Source organism: Phaethon aethereus, assembly GCF_964289735.1.
Source record: "Phaethon aethereus genome assembly, chromosome: 4".
Taxonomy (NCBI): Eukaryota; Metazoa; Chordata; class Aves; order Phaethontiformes; family Phaethontidae; genus Phaethon; species Phaethon aethereus.
In genome coordinates, this window is record NC_138578.1 from 75,650,346 (window position 1) to 75,669,201 (window position 18,856).

The 18,856-nt window shown below is 42.4% G+C and overlaps 1 protein-coding gene across 1 annotated transcript; it reads left to right on the plus strand.

Annotated features, from left to right (window-relative positions):
- Positions 1 to 11,834: 11,834 nt before the first annotated feature.
- On the plus strand, positions 11,835 to 17,803 carry HAUS3 (HAUS augmin like complex subunit 3; the record flags this gene model as incomplete). The annotated part of the gene is made up of 4 exons (XM_081999178.1): positions 11,835 to 12,749; positions 13,889 to 14,325; positions 16,010 to 16,238; positions 17,570 to 17,803. The coding sequence occupies 4 exons, from the start codon at positions 11,835 to 11,837 to the stop codon at positions 17,801 to 17,803; spliced, it is 1,815 nt and encodes a 604-aa protein (XP_081855304.1).
- Positions 17,804 to 18,856: the final 1,053 nt, after the last annotated feature.

Genomic DNA, 18,856 nt, shown 5'->3' on the forward strand with positions numbered 1-18,856 from the left:
GGTTAATTGTCTTTATATAAGCCCTCACTTGGATTCTTCAGCACCCGAATCTATATTTTGTTAGCTTATAAAGTCAGGGTCTCTGTGAGACCAGTGCTCAGTGGCTAGGGAAACACAAACGTGCTGTGTAAGGCTATGGGATGTCCAAGTGTGGTGCCATTTTTAGCATTCAGATACAAGACCTCATGACAGACTGACCATAATGATCAAAAACAAAGATTCAGTTGTTCTTTCAGCATCTGACATACGTGTCCTCCCTTTGGCTCTTACAACACGGAGTAGAAATATGAATACATTTTGTGGCAGCTTACAGATCCTTGTTTGCACTCTCGCTTACTGCTTGGAACTTGCCAACAAGGAAAACGTATACGTTTAATTTACATAACCTAATGGACGGCCACCCCTACTTTGGCTCTGGGGAGGGGCCTAAGGTTATAAACTCTGGCAGCTGAATAAGAAAACAATTAACCTTTTCTGTGATGCAGGTTTTGGTATTACGTTCTATACACCTTGCATATTACTAAAATCCTCGTTGTTGGGGAAAGCACACAGCAATATACTCATTGTGTGTAGCTGACAAGCAGCAGAAATTACTAGCTCCTTTGGTGCATATGTAACTAATTTCCAAATCATGGGGAAAAAAAAAAGAGTTTACTTTAACACACGACTGTTAACAGGAAAAAAAAAAGGCTAGTATGTTGTTGCTGTTCATTTATTATATAATGAACATGTTCATGAATTGTAAAGTGTTTCCTTTCATGACAAGCAGCTCTTGCACAGAACCTCCTAATGAAAAGAGATTTGAAACTTGCAGAAGGAAAAACGAGATTTTAAATTGAACATTGTTGTACCTTAGGTCGACCTGAAATTTTCCTTTTAAAGATGAATGTGCTAACTTAATGAGTTCTTCCACGCTGGGTATCCATGGCTTTGTAGATCTTATATTTTCAATAAAAATTACTCGAATAATCTTGAGTGGAAATAAAAAGGGTTTATTTGTTTTTACTTTTTCATTTTTTACAGCTGGGGGCTATTACGCCAGTAAAGAAAAATGACACGGTGCTGCCTGTGTCATTCTCCCTCCAGTGCAGCCCAGGTTCAGGTGGTGTTTTCAGGCACAGCCCCGTTTCTGCAGCCCGGGCAGAAGCAGCCCAGCTGAAGGCAATGGCGCGACTGTTCCAGGCGTCGGGTCTGGCGGCTGGTTGGCGCGGCCGCCTGTCCCCGAGCAGCGCTGCAGCCCGGCACTGCCCCGGCCGACCCGCCGCGACACTCGGGGCTCCCGCACCCCGTCAGGGACGCGACTCGCCTGCTGCTGAGCAGCCAGCGCAGCGCTACCTCTGGCCACAGCACCTGGGGACGCAGAGTCTTCTATTGTTACTAATGTTTTTAAGCTGGATAGTGGTGTGTGTGCTCCGTGTCCGTGCATGCATGCATGCCGCCGTGCGCGCCGCTGTACCTGTAGTCGCAACGTGACTGCAAAAACCATCCTGCTTGCTGCGAGATTAAATATTTGCCGCCGCCGTGGCAGCTCTGCTGTTTTGTGTCATGACTGTGCTTTTCGCAGGTGAGGAGATACGACTGCTCAGTTCATCTATTTTCTCTGCAATTGGAGAAGTAGGGACAAGATTACAGGGCTGCTAAGGGCTTTTCCTCTGTGGAAAAGGCTCCGGAGAGATGAAGTCATCGAGAAGTTCTTTTTATGGAGACGTAGAGGCTTGGCCTGTTTCCTGGTGGGAGAAGAAAGGAAAGGCTTTCCCCTGCAGCGCGCAGGTGTCGGGAGGATACACGCCTCTCTGTTGCCCCCGGCTTAGCTCTTCCTCTGGCACCGTGAGTGCGCTCTGTCATCACAGGAGAGAGGCATAAGAAAAACCAGCCTAAAATTGTTAGCTTTTTCTGCAGATTCTCCCCTGCACTTCGGAGGATGAGTCCTCCTTCACGCCCATCCTCTCTCTGCCCAACTCGCACCCCCCCAGGCCCATTGCAGTGGATTTATTTATCGTTTGAAAGGGTTTGGCCAGTAGAAGCTCTACAGCACGTTGCTACCCAGGGACCGGATCCTGTAGTGTCTTGCGCAAAAAATAAACTTGGTTCAGAGTGAGTTTTATCAGATTACAGGAGAAATAAAAAGGCCCCCCAAAACCCATGAGAAGGACAGTTTTTCTACAGACAAGTTTCTATCCTAATTTCTTAGTGTAAGATTTGGAGTGGAAAAAAAACAATTAAGATCTAATACAACTTGCATCTAACTTCAAGAATTAAGACTTATTCTGACCTTAAGCAGTGTTATTTTTCTTGACATGGATGAGTGTGGGTTCAGCTATACCACATGCAGCCTATCATAATTTTGTATTTAAAAAAAAATTTCCTTCTGTTGATCTACAAATAGATTACTGCGATAAATACCAGTATTCTGGGCATGCGACTGTAGACTCTGCATGACCCATGTCAGCGGATGGACTCGACTGCCAGAAGAAGAGACCCGGCCAAGGCGCGTGTGCGTCAGCTCCGCCTGCAGACCTGCTCCCGTTCCGAGCCCCGGGGCGTGTTCAGCCGCAGGATGTACTTCTGCTTTTCTTGGAGGTACTTGCAGCAGTCTCTGCTACTGTGACAAGTGATTATTTCACCATTTTACCAACTTTTTCACAGACTGGTTAATTAGTGGTGAAATTTTTCATCCTTGCAGATCAGCCCTGTGAAAGAGAAGCACATTTTTGAAAAGAACCACATCATCGCAGCTTTAAATCAAGTAATATTTTATATTTTATACTCTTTGTTTTATGATGGTGTTGATAAAGGAATGTCTGCAAAACAGATTGCTCCTCCAGAAACCTATTAATTTTTTTTTTTTTTAACTATTAGGGGCCATTGGTTGTGTGTGGTAAGAACCAGTAACGGTGTTGACATTTAATCCACTCACTTGCACTTTCCAAAATTGGTGGCAGGAGAATTGAATCCCTTTAGATACTCTTTAAGGAAGAGCTGTACTCCCTACAAATACTGGTGGGGCAAACACGTCAGAAGTTAATTGCACCAGCAATGAAATGAGCCAGTTTGATTAAGTGACTGGCTAAATGCGCTGTTGTTAATTGGTAGCTGCAAAAGAAACATCCACGTGTGTTGTGTAGCTACCTGGAATGAAAATGCGGGGGATACATGAAACAGAAAAGACCAGGCACCATTTGGTCACTTTGGCTGTTCTCTCTACCTGAAATACTGTAAATTAACCCCAGCGAGGGATTCCTGGGGAGGCACGTCCAGGCTCGCCCGTCGGCAAAGCAGAGCGAAGGCGCTCCAATTGCAGAATTTCTTCTTCCATGTTGCGCGAGGCGTAAAACGTGGATACAGACATCATTGAAAGGGTCTGCGCAATATGGATTTTGAAGTGATGAAATTTTGGTGCATGTGAAGCACTGCCAGAGAGCCTTCTGCTGTTTACCGGTCAAATCGTTACCTAAAGGTGTTAATGAGTGGGTTCTGTGCCAGAGCCACTGGGTCCCAGAGCCAAAGGAATGGTTCATAGTCTGTGAGATGTATTATACTGTACAGATTCATTTGTACGCACGTACACGGTGCTTGCTACGTTCCGTAGCACACAGAGTATAGTGTTGTATCATCCTGTCATAATATAAATACAAATTTTTACACATTTTGGTGTGGTTTTCTTTTTTTTTTTCACTTTTCATCATTTGTTTTTTGTGTACAGCATTTCTTCTCCGTCATGGTTTAGCCCCAGCTGGCAACTAAGCCCCACACAGCCGCTCGCTCACTCCCCCATGGTGGGACGGGGGAGAGAATCAGAAGAGTAAAAGTGAGGAAACTCATGGGTTGAGACAAAGACAGTTCAATAGGTAAAGCAAAAGCCGCGCACACAAGCAAAGCAAAACAAGGAATCCGTTCCCCACTCCCCATGGGCAGGCGGGTGTTCAGCCATCCCCAGGGAAGCCGGGCTCCGTCACGCTAATGGTTTCTTGGGAAGACAGACGCCATCACTCTGAACATCCCCTCTTCCTTCTTCTGCCCCAGCTTTATATGCTGAGCATGGCGTCATACGGTACGGACTATCCCTTTGGTCAGTTGGGGTCAGCTGTCCCGGCCGTGTCCCCTCCCAGCTTCTCGTGCACCCCCGGCCTCCTCGCTGGTGGGGTGGGAGCAGAAAAGGCCTTGACTGTGTGTCAGCGCTGCTCAGCAGGAACGAAAACACCCCTGTGTTACTGACACTGTTCCCAGCACAAATCCGAAACACAGCCCCATGCTAGCTACTGGGAAGAAAATTAACTCTACCCCAGCCAAAACCAGCACATTCTCTTTGCAAATCTCTACATACAGGCTTAATGACTATTTCATAAGGAACTCACTGAGATTTAGCAATTCAAATTAAAAGTATGGTATGAAGGTTGGAGTGCTATTTAAAGTTCTTTTACATATGTTGGCCCAATGCAACCCCAGTAGTCATTAACGTTATTTGTCTCTAACCATGGGTGCTGTATACATTGCCACTATTACATTTCTGAAGGCAAACCAACCTGTAAAACAATGTGCAAATTGAAATGCATTAGTGTCTGTTCTAAGTAATTACACTTGAAATCGTTCCAGCTCTGTATGAGACAGAAAAAAAAAAGCATTAAAAGGCAGCCTACAAGTTCTGCTTGTGTATTTTGTCGAATATGGAAGTCACATCACAACTGATGTACAGCCAGACAAAAATGAGCATTTTAATTTGTTACTAGGAGAGATGAGAGGAGGGACAGAACTGAAATGCTTTTGCAAATTGCATCATTATACTCTGAACTGTACTGTGTGACATCCACTGGTTTTTGTTTCAGTTTGTCATGCATGTTGCACTTAAATACAGCGATGCCTTAAAAATACAGAAATAGTGGTTTTAAGTTGAAATCATGGCGAGTGGCCTGTCAGTATGTTTATGTTTGAATCAAAGAAGCTGAGCTGCTGAATCAGTACAAATATTCATGTGCAAAGCATAGTAAACTACTTTTTTAGCACAGCTTTCTTTGAAATTACTACTATCACAGAATAAGAATAAAATACAAGCCAGCACATTACTAACTTCTTACAAATTAATCTCCAGCAGGAAAAAAGCTACAATAAACTTTCAGCAGTGCTATATTTTGGGACAGAAGCACTTCTCAGCACAAGAAACAATTGCCTGTGGTAACAGAATTAAGACAAATGTGGAGGCACTATTTTTGTGAATCCTGTACAGTTTTTGACTTGTACAGCTTCTTTTATGACATTTGTAATGTCTTATGATTTGTTTATAAGAAGAATAAGTTTCGTCATTTTGCTAATGATGGATATTTCAAATTTAGTATCAAAAGTCCAGAAGCTTGCCTTGCCTATCAGGATGAAAATGTTTTATCAAAGCCTATTTAAATGGAAGAACACCTTAAATTATAATTAAATTCATGATGATACAACCACCAGCTTCCTCAAAAAGAGGTAGTCTAAAGTGGTTTCTGTGGTGAAGTTTTCAGTTATTATCATTCTAGAAATTGGGAATTACCCCATGCTTTTAAGGACCGTGGCATGGCAAGAACGCTATGATGCTGGCGTGGCAGACAGAGGAGGCGTGGACGGCCGGCATTGCTGCTGCCAGAAGAACTGGGTTTGGAAGAGCAGAGACTGCTGCTGGTAGGAGCCTGATTTCCTTTTGCCCGCTATGATTTCAGGCTCCCCAGGCTGAGGAGACAGCTGTGTAAGAGCCCCTGAAAGCCTGCTCTCCTGTGCCACCGCCGTGCAAAGGAAGCCCTGCCCCGCTGCGGGGGAGCCGGCTGGAGTCTGATGGGAGAGGGGAGCAAAGCGGGGATGCGGGAGGGACCAGGCTGGTCCTCTGCTGCAAGGCCCCCGCTGAGTCCTACTCTGCGTCCCCACGCAAAGGGCCAGTTTCTTATGAACAAAACCCATTTGCAGACAGGCTGGCTGATCAGCCCCGCTCAGGGTTTTAATCCAAAATAGGGTCAGAAGAGTAAACCAACTGTTTTCTAGGCAAAAAATAACCTTGTGCATCATGTGTCTTAATACATTAGTAGTTAGCCCAAACGTGTAGACGCTTCTTTTATATTTATGGCATTGAATCCAACAAAGCTGAAGAAAACTAATCACTTTGACCTGCTTTTCTGGGAATACAAGGTCTCAGAATGAAATCTACCATTCCTCCAGAGAGAAGATACACATGCTTGTGAGAGAAAGCAAGCTGGTGCCAAATTCCTGTCTTCTGACTTTGTTATAATAAAAGTTCACATGGCACTTCAAAAGCTGTGCTTAATTCAGATTATAAATTTGCTTAAAACAATGAGTTACTTTTTAGGACAAGGTGTTTCCAAAGAGTGGTTGCTACTCCAGCTATCTGCAGCGGGGACCTCTAACATCCTGCTGCTGCTAGCAGATGTGCTGTATGATGCAAAATGAAAAAGCTTCTATACTCTTAGAGTTCACCAGCTAAAAACTTATTTCCATGTCTTCTCTGTGTTGGTTTGTTTTTCTCCCCCCTCCCCCCCACCCCAACCCAAACCAAATCCTAAAGCAGTCATAAGCAAAACACTTTTCTCAGAGTTTTTCATCTGACAGCTGTATCCCGGCGGGAGGGTTTATACTGGCCAGCTGCAATGCCTATATGGTGGCAACTGCACGCCCTGGCTGGTTTTACAGCCTTGGCCAATGGGTAACCGATAGCTTCTCTCTGAGGTATCAGGCACATCGATGCCATATTTTGCAGTGGAACAAAGGGAACATGGCATCGACGGAATAGCACAGAGCTCGCAGACATCCTTCCAGAAATGTCTATGCCTTAATCTGCTGGAATTCACCATAAAACGGCTTGTAAAGGCAATATGCTATCAAAGCAACCTCTCTGGTTCTCGGACACAGATGCAAAACAACTGCTCCTAGAATGGAAAAAAAGGGTAAGGTAAGCCTTTAATGATGTTTTGACTGAACACAACCAAGAAAAAATGAATCAGAGGAAAACAATCTTGACCCATAAGGAGCTGCAAAAGCAAACACTGAAGCACATGGGGCTGTGGCTGGGTGGGGAACAGGGCTGGAAGACATTTCGAAGATATGTTTGTAGCACATTTGTAGGGGAAGGCTGTAGTTTAATCTCTGCCCTGAAAGCCGATCAATGGTCTAACAAATGAAAATTTGTTTCACATTAGAGGCTTGTTCTTTCAAAATGAGAATTTGAAGTGCACAGTGTTCTGACCTAAAATATTTCAATTCTAGCCTGAATTCCTATGCCAGCAGGGATTATGAGATCATGCTGTCTGTCAACTCCTCTTCCGTCCATCTGTTCCCCTCCTCCTTTCCTGGATAACTTTTGAACCTTCAGGTTCATTTTTACCAAACTTGACAAAGCAGAGGTAAGATGGAGGCTGCAACAATAATGCATGGTGAAAACTTTCATGAAAATTCCATGTCTGGGTACAAAAAGAAATAAATTATTTCCTGCACTGAACGTGCCCGAAGGCTGGCCCAAGGGAGCTCTTCACTCGTGCGAGAGGTGGCTACTGGCCAGTACGCATGTAGCTCCAAACCAGCTATAGAATGAGCATATAGTCCTGCTTGCCTGGCTAAACAGATGGGGACGCAGGTTTTGTGAAAGGCCACGAGGGAGGTGGGACATCATATGCGTGTGAGAGAGAGGAACCAGCCACACAGGGAGCTGAAACTCCCAGGGAGTTGCAGCAATCCAGATAGACAATATGATAGACAATCTTTTATCAGATGCATCTTTTTTCATCTAGGATGTGGACTTCAGTAGCAGAGCTGAATTGCTCTCAGGACAGCAAATTTTTGAAAGTTTTCTAGGTGTTTAAAATGTGCTTTTACTCAGGTATTTTTTACATGAGTAACACTGATATTTATGAAATTAAAAAAAACCCACAATACTGTGAAGCACAAGCCTCCAAAATACTGCTCTAGGACAAGTTAATTTTAGTGCAAGTAACTGGCTGAACTGAAACGGCGTTGTCTTATGAAATAAGCTAGTGAATACTTCTGCTCCTTCCGCATCGGAAAGGCGCAATGTACGTTATCTGCAGGACGATTTGGAAACTTCAGCTAGCCTAAATTGCAGCTGCATCTCAGGCTGCAATCTGATGGGGAGGAATTCAGCACTGCAGCCCTTTCTACCCACGCGAACCCAGGGTTTAATTTAAAAGAGTGCCTTGCACAGACCGCGTTATACCAGACGTCAACATACTGCACTTCGCAGGCAATACAGGTGCTGATTTTGATCTAGAAAACCTCATGTGAGTTAGTCTTAGCTGTGCTGAGCTGCGAGGTTGCTCATTTCCCTGTGTTGATTCATTCCAACAAGTGCATTAAGTGAGATTAGAGAAGCTGCATGTTTAGGACATATAGTGGGAGGCCTCAGCCACCCATAGACAGACTGGGTCAACGCCTCATCAGGGTGAAATGTAGAGATAACATTTCTGGACACAATAAATGATTTCATTCTAGAATAACTGGCCTTAGAAACCACAAGAAAAAAAAACATCATTCTGAATTTAGTCTTCAGCAGTAGCGGAGGATCTAACTCAAGAGCTATCAGCGGGTGAGCTGCTTCATAGTAGCAATCACAATAGAATTAAGCTTAACACTGTCAGAAGAAAGAGTAAGATTGCAATACAGCGACTTTTAAGAAAAAGACCTATGCAAAAATGGGGAAAAATGCCAGAAAACCCTAAATGAGCAGTTCAAAAGCAAGAAGCCGACAAACACCCAGAAGGCTTAAGAAGTTCTGTACTAGAAGCCCAGGTGAAATGCCTGACACGGAGAGAAAACCGTGGCCCAGACGTCGCCCCTGCATGACTCAATGAGCAAGAGAAGGCGGGTGTCACGAGGCAAGCAGGGAAGCCCAGAAGAGCGCGGCACGCCAAACGTAAACAGGAAACAAAGGCGGCTAAACTCGAGAGCGGCTGGTAAAGGATGCTCCAACTGCGAGCGAAAGGTTTACACGATGCTCGACTCAGAACCAGCCCTCGCAATGCAGCAGAGGTCCCACGGTCATTGCCGAGAGCTTTCTGGTGGCTCCGTGGGCAGCGGCAGCCAAAATGCCGAGGAGATGGAGCATCGCAAGGAAGGGCACTGGAAATGAGGATTTTGTAGAAACCCTTGGTGAGCCCCTACCTGGAGGGCTGTGTGCCGCCTCGCCTCTGCACCTAAAGCAAGGCGCAGCGATGTTATAAAAGGTACAGAGGAGGGCAACTGAAATGTTGGAGGGAATGGAGCACTTGCTTTAGAGAGGCCAAATTTTGGAACTCTCCGAACTGGAGAAATGGGGAAATGGGGAGAACAGGGAAATGTACTGGTGTTTTTTTTTTATGAAGGCCACACGTGAAGTAAATGCAGAGGCGGTATTCACCGAACCCTGCGATGCTAAAGCTGAGGGTCATTTGGTGAGATGCGTTGAAAAACAGGCAAGAGAGTGCTTTTTTAAGCAGCAGGTAGTGATGTTCTGGAATTTGCTCCATGGGAAGTTTTTGGTGGTACTGGCAGGTTTGGGTTTTAGTGGGTATCGGCAGCCTCAAAATGGGATTAGACAAACCAATGGACGTGAAGTCCTTGAACAAGTACTACAAGGACTAGGCAGGGATGAATCACTAATGCATTAGCTGTGGACAGAAGGGTGGTGGCCACCATTAGCCCTGTCCCTCAGCTTCGCGGCGGCTGGCGGGCACACAGGCCTGAGGCCCGGGTAACTGAGCCCTCCTCCCCCCTCTCCGTGCCATACGCTGGCCGCAACGGGCCGCGGGGTGCACCCACGCAGCAGCGGAGGGGCGCGGACGGGCAGCCACCGCCCCTGAGGCGAGCGAGGGCCCCGCCCCCGCACAGGCCCCGCCTCCGCTCCCCGTGGAGAGCCGCGCGTCACCCGCCCATGTGACGTCACCGGGCACCAGCCAACCCCCGCATTGGCGCGAAGCGGGCGAGGCGCGCGTGCGCGGGCGCCTCCGCGGAAGGATGGCGCGGGGCGGAGGGAGCGGTAGAAGGGGTGGGCGCGCAGGCGCAGACGGCCCCCGAGCGGTGGCGCCCTGCCGCGCTACCCTTCGTGCGGCGGGGGAGGCCGCGCGAGACTTAGCGCGTGGCGGGCGTTTCGAGCCGTTGGTGGCGCTGGCGGCCCCGCCCCTCCGCGCGCGATCGGGCCCGGCTCTCTCTGCCCGGGGCGGGGACGCTGCCGACGCGCTTCCTCGGTCTTCCCGCCGTTTTCTGCTTCTCTCCCCCTTCTCGCCGTGTGCAGTCGCTGAGGCAGAGCGCTGTGAGGTGAGTATCGGGGGTGCGGGTTGGGGCTCGCTCGCACCGGGAGGGGCACAGCCGCCGCAGCGTCCCCTCTCCCCTCCCTCGCGTCCTCCTGCCCCGCTCGGGACTGGCCCTCGGCCGAGATCCCCTTGGGGCGGTAGGCAGCCGCCGCCCCAACGTTGGGGCCTGGCCGGCGGGTGTGTGGGCTCCTCGACGCTGGAGGGAAGTCCCTGAGGGGCTCACTGGTGCGGGCTGAGCTGGCTGTGGCGTGGGGCGTTCCCGTGCCGGGAACGGGGGTGGTGGGTGGCTTCCGCGCGGGTCCGAAGTCGTTATTTCTGGTGTTTGATGGCGGCCCGAGCGGCAGGCTCAGCGTGCCTTAACGACCTGCATGCGCACCCGTGAATCTGTCTGCGCTCCTTTTTGCTTATTTATTTTGACGGCATCCTTTTTTAGCACGGAAGGCAGAGGGCAGTTGGAAGGCTGCCCTGCGACATGAAACTTGCGCAACAAATTCTAATTCTTATATAATTTTTAACTCTTAAGCTAAATTGAACACACAGACTTTCAGAAGGATGCATTTACTTGGTCAGCACTCATGCCCTCCTGGCTGGCTGGCGAGGTGGGCATTTTCTGGTGGAATGCATGTTCTAGAGACAAAGTATTAAGTAATAACAAATTAAAAAAAAAAGTGTATATTACCGTAGTATTGCAGACAAGGCCTCCTGACTTTCTTGGTAATTTTTACGGTTCTTTGCTGTCTGTTGCACTCACTTTAGGATCCCAAAGCTGATGATTGTTTGCTGGGAAACGGCAAAACAGCAAAGTCTTTTTTCTTGTAACTTTTGAGTTGTGACTGGTTTCACAAGAGTATTTACACCGGTCATAATCTAACGTGAATTGTTTATAATTGGTCAAAAAATGCATTATTATGTTGAGATATTTTTACGTTAAATGATTTCTTGTTCCATTTTCAGAGGAAACTTTAAAACGAAGGTTTAGAAGACAAGATTCTGCTTGCTACTGAAGTAAAAAAAAGAAATCTTAGAAGCAAGATCTTGAAGTGCAGTGTAGCATCACTAGGTTTTGTTTTTAGAACAAGCTGAGAGCTGTCTTTTTGGAAGAGTTAAAATGATTGTGGGTGGGGTTTTTTACTTAATGTGAAGAAAACTATAGAAATAAATCACTTCTGCAGGCCAATGAATTACTCAATATTTATAGCTGCTGCTTTTAAAGTAGTGGTAGTATTCTATTTTAATAGTAAATTTATATGAATTAAGGAAAAACATAATTGTTTGCAAAGATAGGGGATTTAATTGATGTAAAAACATGTGTCCTGATTTGATGAACAAAATATATTGAGACATCCCTGAAATAAAAATTGGTTTCTAGTCTTTGAATAACCACTCTAATCTAGAACAGCACTCAGTTTTCTGGTGTGATCTTCCTTTTCTCTGTGTGCAGATGCTTTTTATTAAAATGCTGAACGGTCATTTAAAATGACAAAAAATGTACAAGTGGAATAATACCCCAGATTTTTTCATGTATTTGGATCTTTTCTGCTCACAAGAAATATTTTAATCATGAGCTGTGGAAATGATTTTGTGCAAACTCTTAAGAAAATTGGATATCCAAAAGCTGATGAGCTTAATGGAGAAGATTTTGACTGGCTGTTTGAGTCTTCGGAAGACAAATCGTTTCTGGAGTGGTTTTGTGGAAATGTAAATGAGCAGCATGTGGTATCCAAAAAAGAACTGCAAGACTTTGATAGTCTTCTTGAGTCTGGTAAGCCTGTTTTGGAAGGAAATGCACTGGATGAAGTCCTTAAAACCTTGAAGCCCATGGATTCAAAGAACAGTAGCCAAGAGGAGGAAGAAGAAGAGCTGAAGAGATTAGAGGATGAGCTTCAAACTCTTCAGAAGTTAAAAAAACTTCAAATTCATCGGCATAATAAGCTTCAAATGATGGTTTCTGTAAACAGTCATATGCTACAAACATTAAAAAGCAAAGATGAAGAAGCACATAAAGATTTGAAAGACGGACTGGAAGTGTTTACTGCAGCAAATAATAAGCTTAATAATGAACTGCAGTCCCTTACAGATGCAGCTAAGAAACTGGCCTCTTTCTTCACTGCTTCAGATTCAGAACAAGTGACAGGTCGACATCCAGTGTTTTTTTCCCAACTTTCTTTGGACAAGTATTTGTCTTGGGAGGAAGAAAGCACTGCAGCACTTACCTCATACATAAAAACCAATTTTTATCAAGGTATGTCTAAGTGGGTTGAAAAGTCACATGAAGACGGCTTTCAGCTGGTGGATATAAGCGAACAAGTCACTTGTGATGAGGCTGATGAAGTTTGTGAAGAGGCTCGAGAGATGGCCAGGCTCCAGACAGCATATATGTGTGCTCAACATCAGCTAATTCAGATGCAAGCTAAAGAGGAGAGCATGAATTCAGCTATCAAATGCGCAGAGAGCATGCTGCAGTTCTTAAACAAGGTAAGCCTCAAAATGTGATAGAAGGTAGTGGAGTTTAAACAGGCAGGCGTGTTCAACTGGATCTAGTAAAAGGATTTTCCGAGTTACTGTTATTTCAACTATTTTTACATAGTAAAATTGCACTTTTATGAAGTTTTACTCTTGCTTAACAAAGCACCTCTTGTGAAATAGCTCCAGTTTCTATAGTTAGAAATTCTTCAGTATGGCAGAGTACCCTTAATTCTACTTTCCAGAATTGCTACCTTAAAAAAACCCAACTTTAGTAGTACCTTTCCAGTTTAGTTTAACTTTGAAATTTCAAATTATATCTGGCTCTCAGTTATTTGTACAACAAACAAAAGCTTAACTCTAGTTGAAATTTTGTGGTATTGAGGAGCTAATATGATACATGTATTCCTGTTTATTATATTATTATTATATTCCATAGCATAAACTTGAAAATTTTTAGTTTACTGACTCTTTTGAAACTCAAGTATTTGTAATACGGTGACGTTATGGTGACATGTTTTAAATACCAAATAAATGGATCAGGTAGTTGAAGCCCCAGAAATCTCTCAACAAGTGAGTGAGAGGCAGATATGACTACTAGAATTTAAGAATATGAAGAAATCATAGCAGAAGGAAAAATACTACCTTATGCCAGTTACGGACTAAGTTGAGGCGTCGCGTCAATATATTTTCATTTATGGATGACTAGCATATAGGGCTTGATTAATTAGGGTAACTTGAGATTGATTCTGATAGCAGTGTTGATAGTCATGTGACTGAATATAAAAAATTATGTTTGCATGTGAAATTTCAGTTAGATATGCTTGAAATCTGGGTGCTAAGTAAAATTACAGCTCTTCTATTTTTATTTTTTTTCCGCAATAAACTGTTTCCTGGCCCTGCAATAGAATGAAATTACTATTTATTGAAATACATTTATTTGATATCTACTTTTTAAATCTGTGTTTACCTTATGTTGTAAAGTTCTGTAAAACTGCTGGTGGGCTTTTCATTTAATTTTGTAGATCCTGAAGATGCAGTGATATTAATGTAATATAAGTAGGTGAATCTTGTGTGACCTGAAGAACCGTGTCAGGGAAGTGGCTGGGAGGGAATTCTGAAGAAACTGACAAGTATTTTGCTTTACACAGGATATTGGAAAACAAGAAAAACTCAGTGCCAAAATATCTAGCTTAAGTGATGAAATTTCAACAATTAAACAAGAAATAACTCAGATAAACATTGAAGAGCTGCTTCCCCTTCTGAAAGAGAAGGCACGACTTTTGAGTGCCCCAGTGGTGAAAGGATACTTGGATCGTCAGATTGCTCAGCAGGACTGTTATGCTTCAAGACAAGATGAAATATGCAGGCATTTGATAAGACAGAAAGCGTCATTTGAACTTATCGAGCTAGCCTATGAAATGGAGTTGAAGAAACATAAGGAAATCTGCTCTCGACTTGAGAATTTGGTAGAATCTCTGAAACAGAGCAGTAATGAGTTGCAACAGAGACTACAGGTGATGACTGAGCAAACTCAACAGGCAAAGCCCAGAAACATTATTAGTTCAAAGGATGGTTTCTCTTGTAGGTAAGCATTATAGTCACTATTGAACTTTGACTGACTTTGAAATAATATGGGGGAGATAAAGGCTTAGGCAAGCTAAATATTTTCTATTGCTCAGTTCTTAGTTACTTGCTATAGCTAATTAGTATTTTCAGTTCTCCAGAACTGAAGCCTTCAAGGTATGAGATTTGCCTCTTGCTTATCTGTTGAAACTCTTTTCAGGTTTCCCTGAGGAGAAGCTGTTCAATTACCAGTCTTGTTAATGTTGCTGAAGCATTCCCAAGCAATATCCAGAATATAATGAATGTTTAAAGCCAAACCTGTCTTATATGGTGCCCCTGATCTAGGACCTCTTGAAAGTTCTTCTGGAAGTATAGATGTAGAGAGCTGATAATAACAATGATTTCACAGATTGTACGCATGGCCCCATCAGCTTAGCCTGCAAAAACCCCCATGTGGTAGAGGAGAGGAATGACTCCTTGAATACAGGAAATGTGTTTAGCTCATTTTTACTGCTTGATTTGCCATCTGGCTTCTTCCTCCACGTAGGAGGAGTCTGGTTTTTCACAGTCTAACTAATTAAGTCTCCTTGTAGCTCAGGTGATACAGGAGGAATGTGTGCTCTGTTGCTGTCACTTCAAGACTCTAAACCTTTTGATGAGGTGTATTGTATAATTACAGGTGTGTTAATGTCAGACTTTTCCTCCTTCTTCAAAATGGTGCTTTAAGTGTTTTTTAACAATTGTTAAGTGATAGTTGATTATAGTCTTGCACAGTGAATAGCTGCAGGAATTAGGCAGCATTAATTTTGCTCCCATTGTGCGTTTGCATTGGCAGCTTGTAACATTTTTGTTCAGGTTTATTATTAAGTCCCCAAATCATTGTATCATAATGTTGTGTGGCTACTGTTTCACTTTTTTTAAAAAAAGGCATGTGTTCATGTATTCATGATTGGGAAGGGAAGTTGAAAAGTTAAAAACCCTAAAGGGTTTGTGAGCAGAAGACACGTGATAGAAACTCATTTACTTTTGAAATAGATCTCCTGCTCTTATTAAAGCCAATCTGATTCTATACTGGGGCTCAACTCCTGAAGACTTTAATATGCAGCGGTGGTAGTAGCACTCGAACAAAGTTATCTGTGATCATATTAGACTCTTCCTGATGCAGTGTAAGGGTGCAGTTTGGTACAGCAGGTATTGCTGTCTTTTGCGTGACTCCTAAGTAACTGGAGAATTTCCTAGCAGTCTCTTCCTAGATAGAAAATGGGAAATATTTCAGTATGTTTGAAAGTGTTATAAAGTTTTCTCTTATTTCTCACTGGCCGTTGAAATTGCTCTTTTTCAGCACTTGAAAAAGAATAAATTGGATCTTACTTTGCTGTCCTTGATGTGTTGGGAAATAGTTGGCAAAAGCGCATTGTCAACTTCTATTTGCATTCACTGTATACTTATTAACTGTTACTTTGGTATTTCATTACTGTTAATTTAATATTGAAATATTGTTTGGTCCTGTTAATCACATATTAGCTATATATAGATAGAATCATTAAATCAATGGGACATACAGCAGTGTAGTAAGAGTACCCTGAGCAGTACTGACCTTTACTAGTCTTCTGACTTCTCAACATGAACATCTTCTCTTGACTAATAATGACAGGAGTGCTTAGGAGACTTTAAAATGTCTATGTGTCTAACTTCATTTGTTACAGGCTCTATCGCCTTCTGGAAGGAGAAAATGAAAAACAGCAATTGTTTAAAACATACGAAAGCCTGGAGCAGATGGCTCAGAAGTTAAAGCAGGACTGTGCTACAGTACAAGATGAGCTAGCAGCGTCTTCTCAGGAGCAGTCTCTCCTTTTGTCCAAGCTAAAAAGTGATGTAGATACCCTTCATGATGCTCTCTATCATGGAGGAAATCAGATACAACTCAGTAGTAGGGTAAGCCCATACCTAGTTATTAAAATTACCACATTCATGTGCATCATGCTCTTTTACTGAGAAAAACATAGTATGAAGGCTGTAGACACACAAACTGGCTCCCACATGTCATCAACAAATTTATTACCATAATGACAATGGGCTCAGTCTTTACATTGTTCTTAGCAAATGTTAGATTTTGTAAATGTTGGCAGGTAATAATTTTGTTTCTGTGAGCACATTGTTGTGTCTAACTTTTTTTTTTTCCAAACGTGTATACAGTCATGTTTATAGTGTGGGAAATATATTGTTTGGATGTGGTGTCACTGGAAAATTTGTTTAAATTTCTCCTTATTTCAGATGAGCTTTTTCCCCCCCTGTTAGCTGACACCTGAATAGTATGGTTTGGCCACTTAAAAAACCTTGTTGTCATGGGTGGCTCATTTACACATAATAAGAATAGCAGAATTTTGAAGAACAGTTGTAGTAGGACAATCCTGCTACAGAGCTCCGACATATTGGGTTTAGAGCCTCTTTTAAACGGGACTAGGGGTTGTTAAATGCAGCTTGTTACAGTTTTTAAATAATTGTAGGTATCTCAAAAGTGGATTGAGGGAAGTCTCCTGTTATATAATGCTTCCTTGGTGAAATACATGAAAATATATTTAACATTTCCATCTGTCAAGTGAATTTGCAACATATAGAACGGATTTATTAAAAAATGAAACTTTAATTGGAACAATATGTATTTAGGGTTTACATGTTATTAAATCAATCAAATACCTTTCTATTAATTAAGTTACTTCTCAAATGATAATTATATTTTTCTATTGCTACTGTTTATCAATAAAAGTAATTCCTTTTAATAAGGAAATAATGTGCAAGTTAGATGCCTAGCCTGCTTACACTGAACTATCATAAGAATGACAGCTGGGAAAATTGTAGCTGGTAATTAATGATTTAATTTCAAAATTAAATTGGCTATTTTGTTGTGGCTGGGTTTTTTTGTACCCTTTTAAGATTTGATTAGCTATGAAGACTTGTTATTGATAAATGTCATTCAAATGTCTTATCTAGTTGAGGGCTAGATTCTTATGGTCCTAACTCACCTGATTTAGTAAACAAGTAAGTGAAATTACATTTTCATAACCTGATGTGAGTATGGTTACAGGGAGCTCAAAAGTTATATAAATTGAATGGAGTCCCTAATCACCTGTGTTTCTATTTGATTGTGATGACTTTTCACTTACAAATGGAAGTGGCTTCCAAAAGCAAAAAACATTTATATTTGTAGTTCAGCTAGTGTATTAACAATATAAAAGTAATAATTCTTTTCTTGTATTTTTTGTTAGGAACTTACTGAGCAGTTTCATCAACTGGAAGTTGATTTAAATAAACTAAATCAACTCCTTATGGATCTGATTGCTGATGTGAAGTCAAAGAGAAACTTTTTAGATTCCAATAAGCTGCATCAGATGGAAAGAAACTTGTATGTGTATTTTTTCAAAGATGAAGACCACTTGAAAGAGGTGGTGGAGAAGCTTGAACAGCAGTCTGAGGCCAAAGCCAGTGGTCTGGAAGATTAGAATTTCACCACCAGTGGAGTTCTTAATGTTTAAAGGAAAGCATGTTAGTGTAAACTGTCTACAAGTTTATGGAATGATAAGTATTAGCTTATCAAGGCTAGCATTTACCTATCATTGCAATATATGTTTAGCTGCCACAATGGCCAAGTTTGGATTGTATGCTGCTTTATGGCTTTTGGCATCTGACCACCAAGTTCAAATCTCAGTTTTGTCAAAGTTCTTTGACGTGGAGTAACATGTTGATTATTTGAATAAATTGCATTCAGGCTGCTCTTCTGCTATCCTGTATGTTGATTTCCACTGTGCATAGCATAGTATAAAAAGGAACATTTCATACCCTTGAGATAAGTTTTCTTGCATGCTAAGAACCTTTCATATTGGAACTGAAAAACAAATGTGGAGAAGGCATTCCAGAGTTTGGAACATGAATGTAACGTGCTCCTTCTGAAGAGGAGAATTCTCCAAGGCAGATATTCTGTGATTACTTCCCTTACAGTTCTCCTAAGAAGATTGGGTTTTTTTAGAAATGTGGTGGAATATGTACCACAATCTTTCAAGTACCAAGACCATCTGATTTAAGACTGTTCCGATATTTCTTAATTTCACTTGTGGCCTATATTCTCCATTGAAACCAGTCCATACTCCTACTTGGACTCTTCAAAGAAAAAAGAATTTTAAATTTACCTTTTGGACTTCTGAATTTGCTCTGTAATTTACAATAACACATATTTCAACTCAGAGTCCTGATGGTTTCATACGTCTGCTTTCATGTGCATTGTTAGACTGTTTATTAAATTTTTATATAGCTTCCTAATATACCAATGGAACTAAATAGGCTTTTATAGTGTGATAACTTCCAGTCTTTTATGTTTTTATGGGATCAGCTGTACTTGCGTTCAAGCATTGTACATATTGATGAAGCTTAGTAGATTAGCTTTAACTTCAGTAACAGTAGTGTTAAAACTATTTTGATGTCAGATTTTTAACTTTTATGTGAGTATAACTTATTTTTAAATGTTTACAATTTTTTTACCTTACTGATTGGATGTCTTT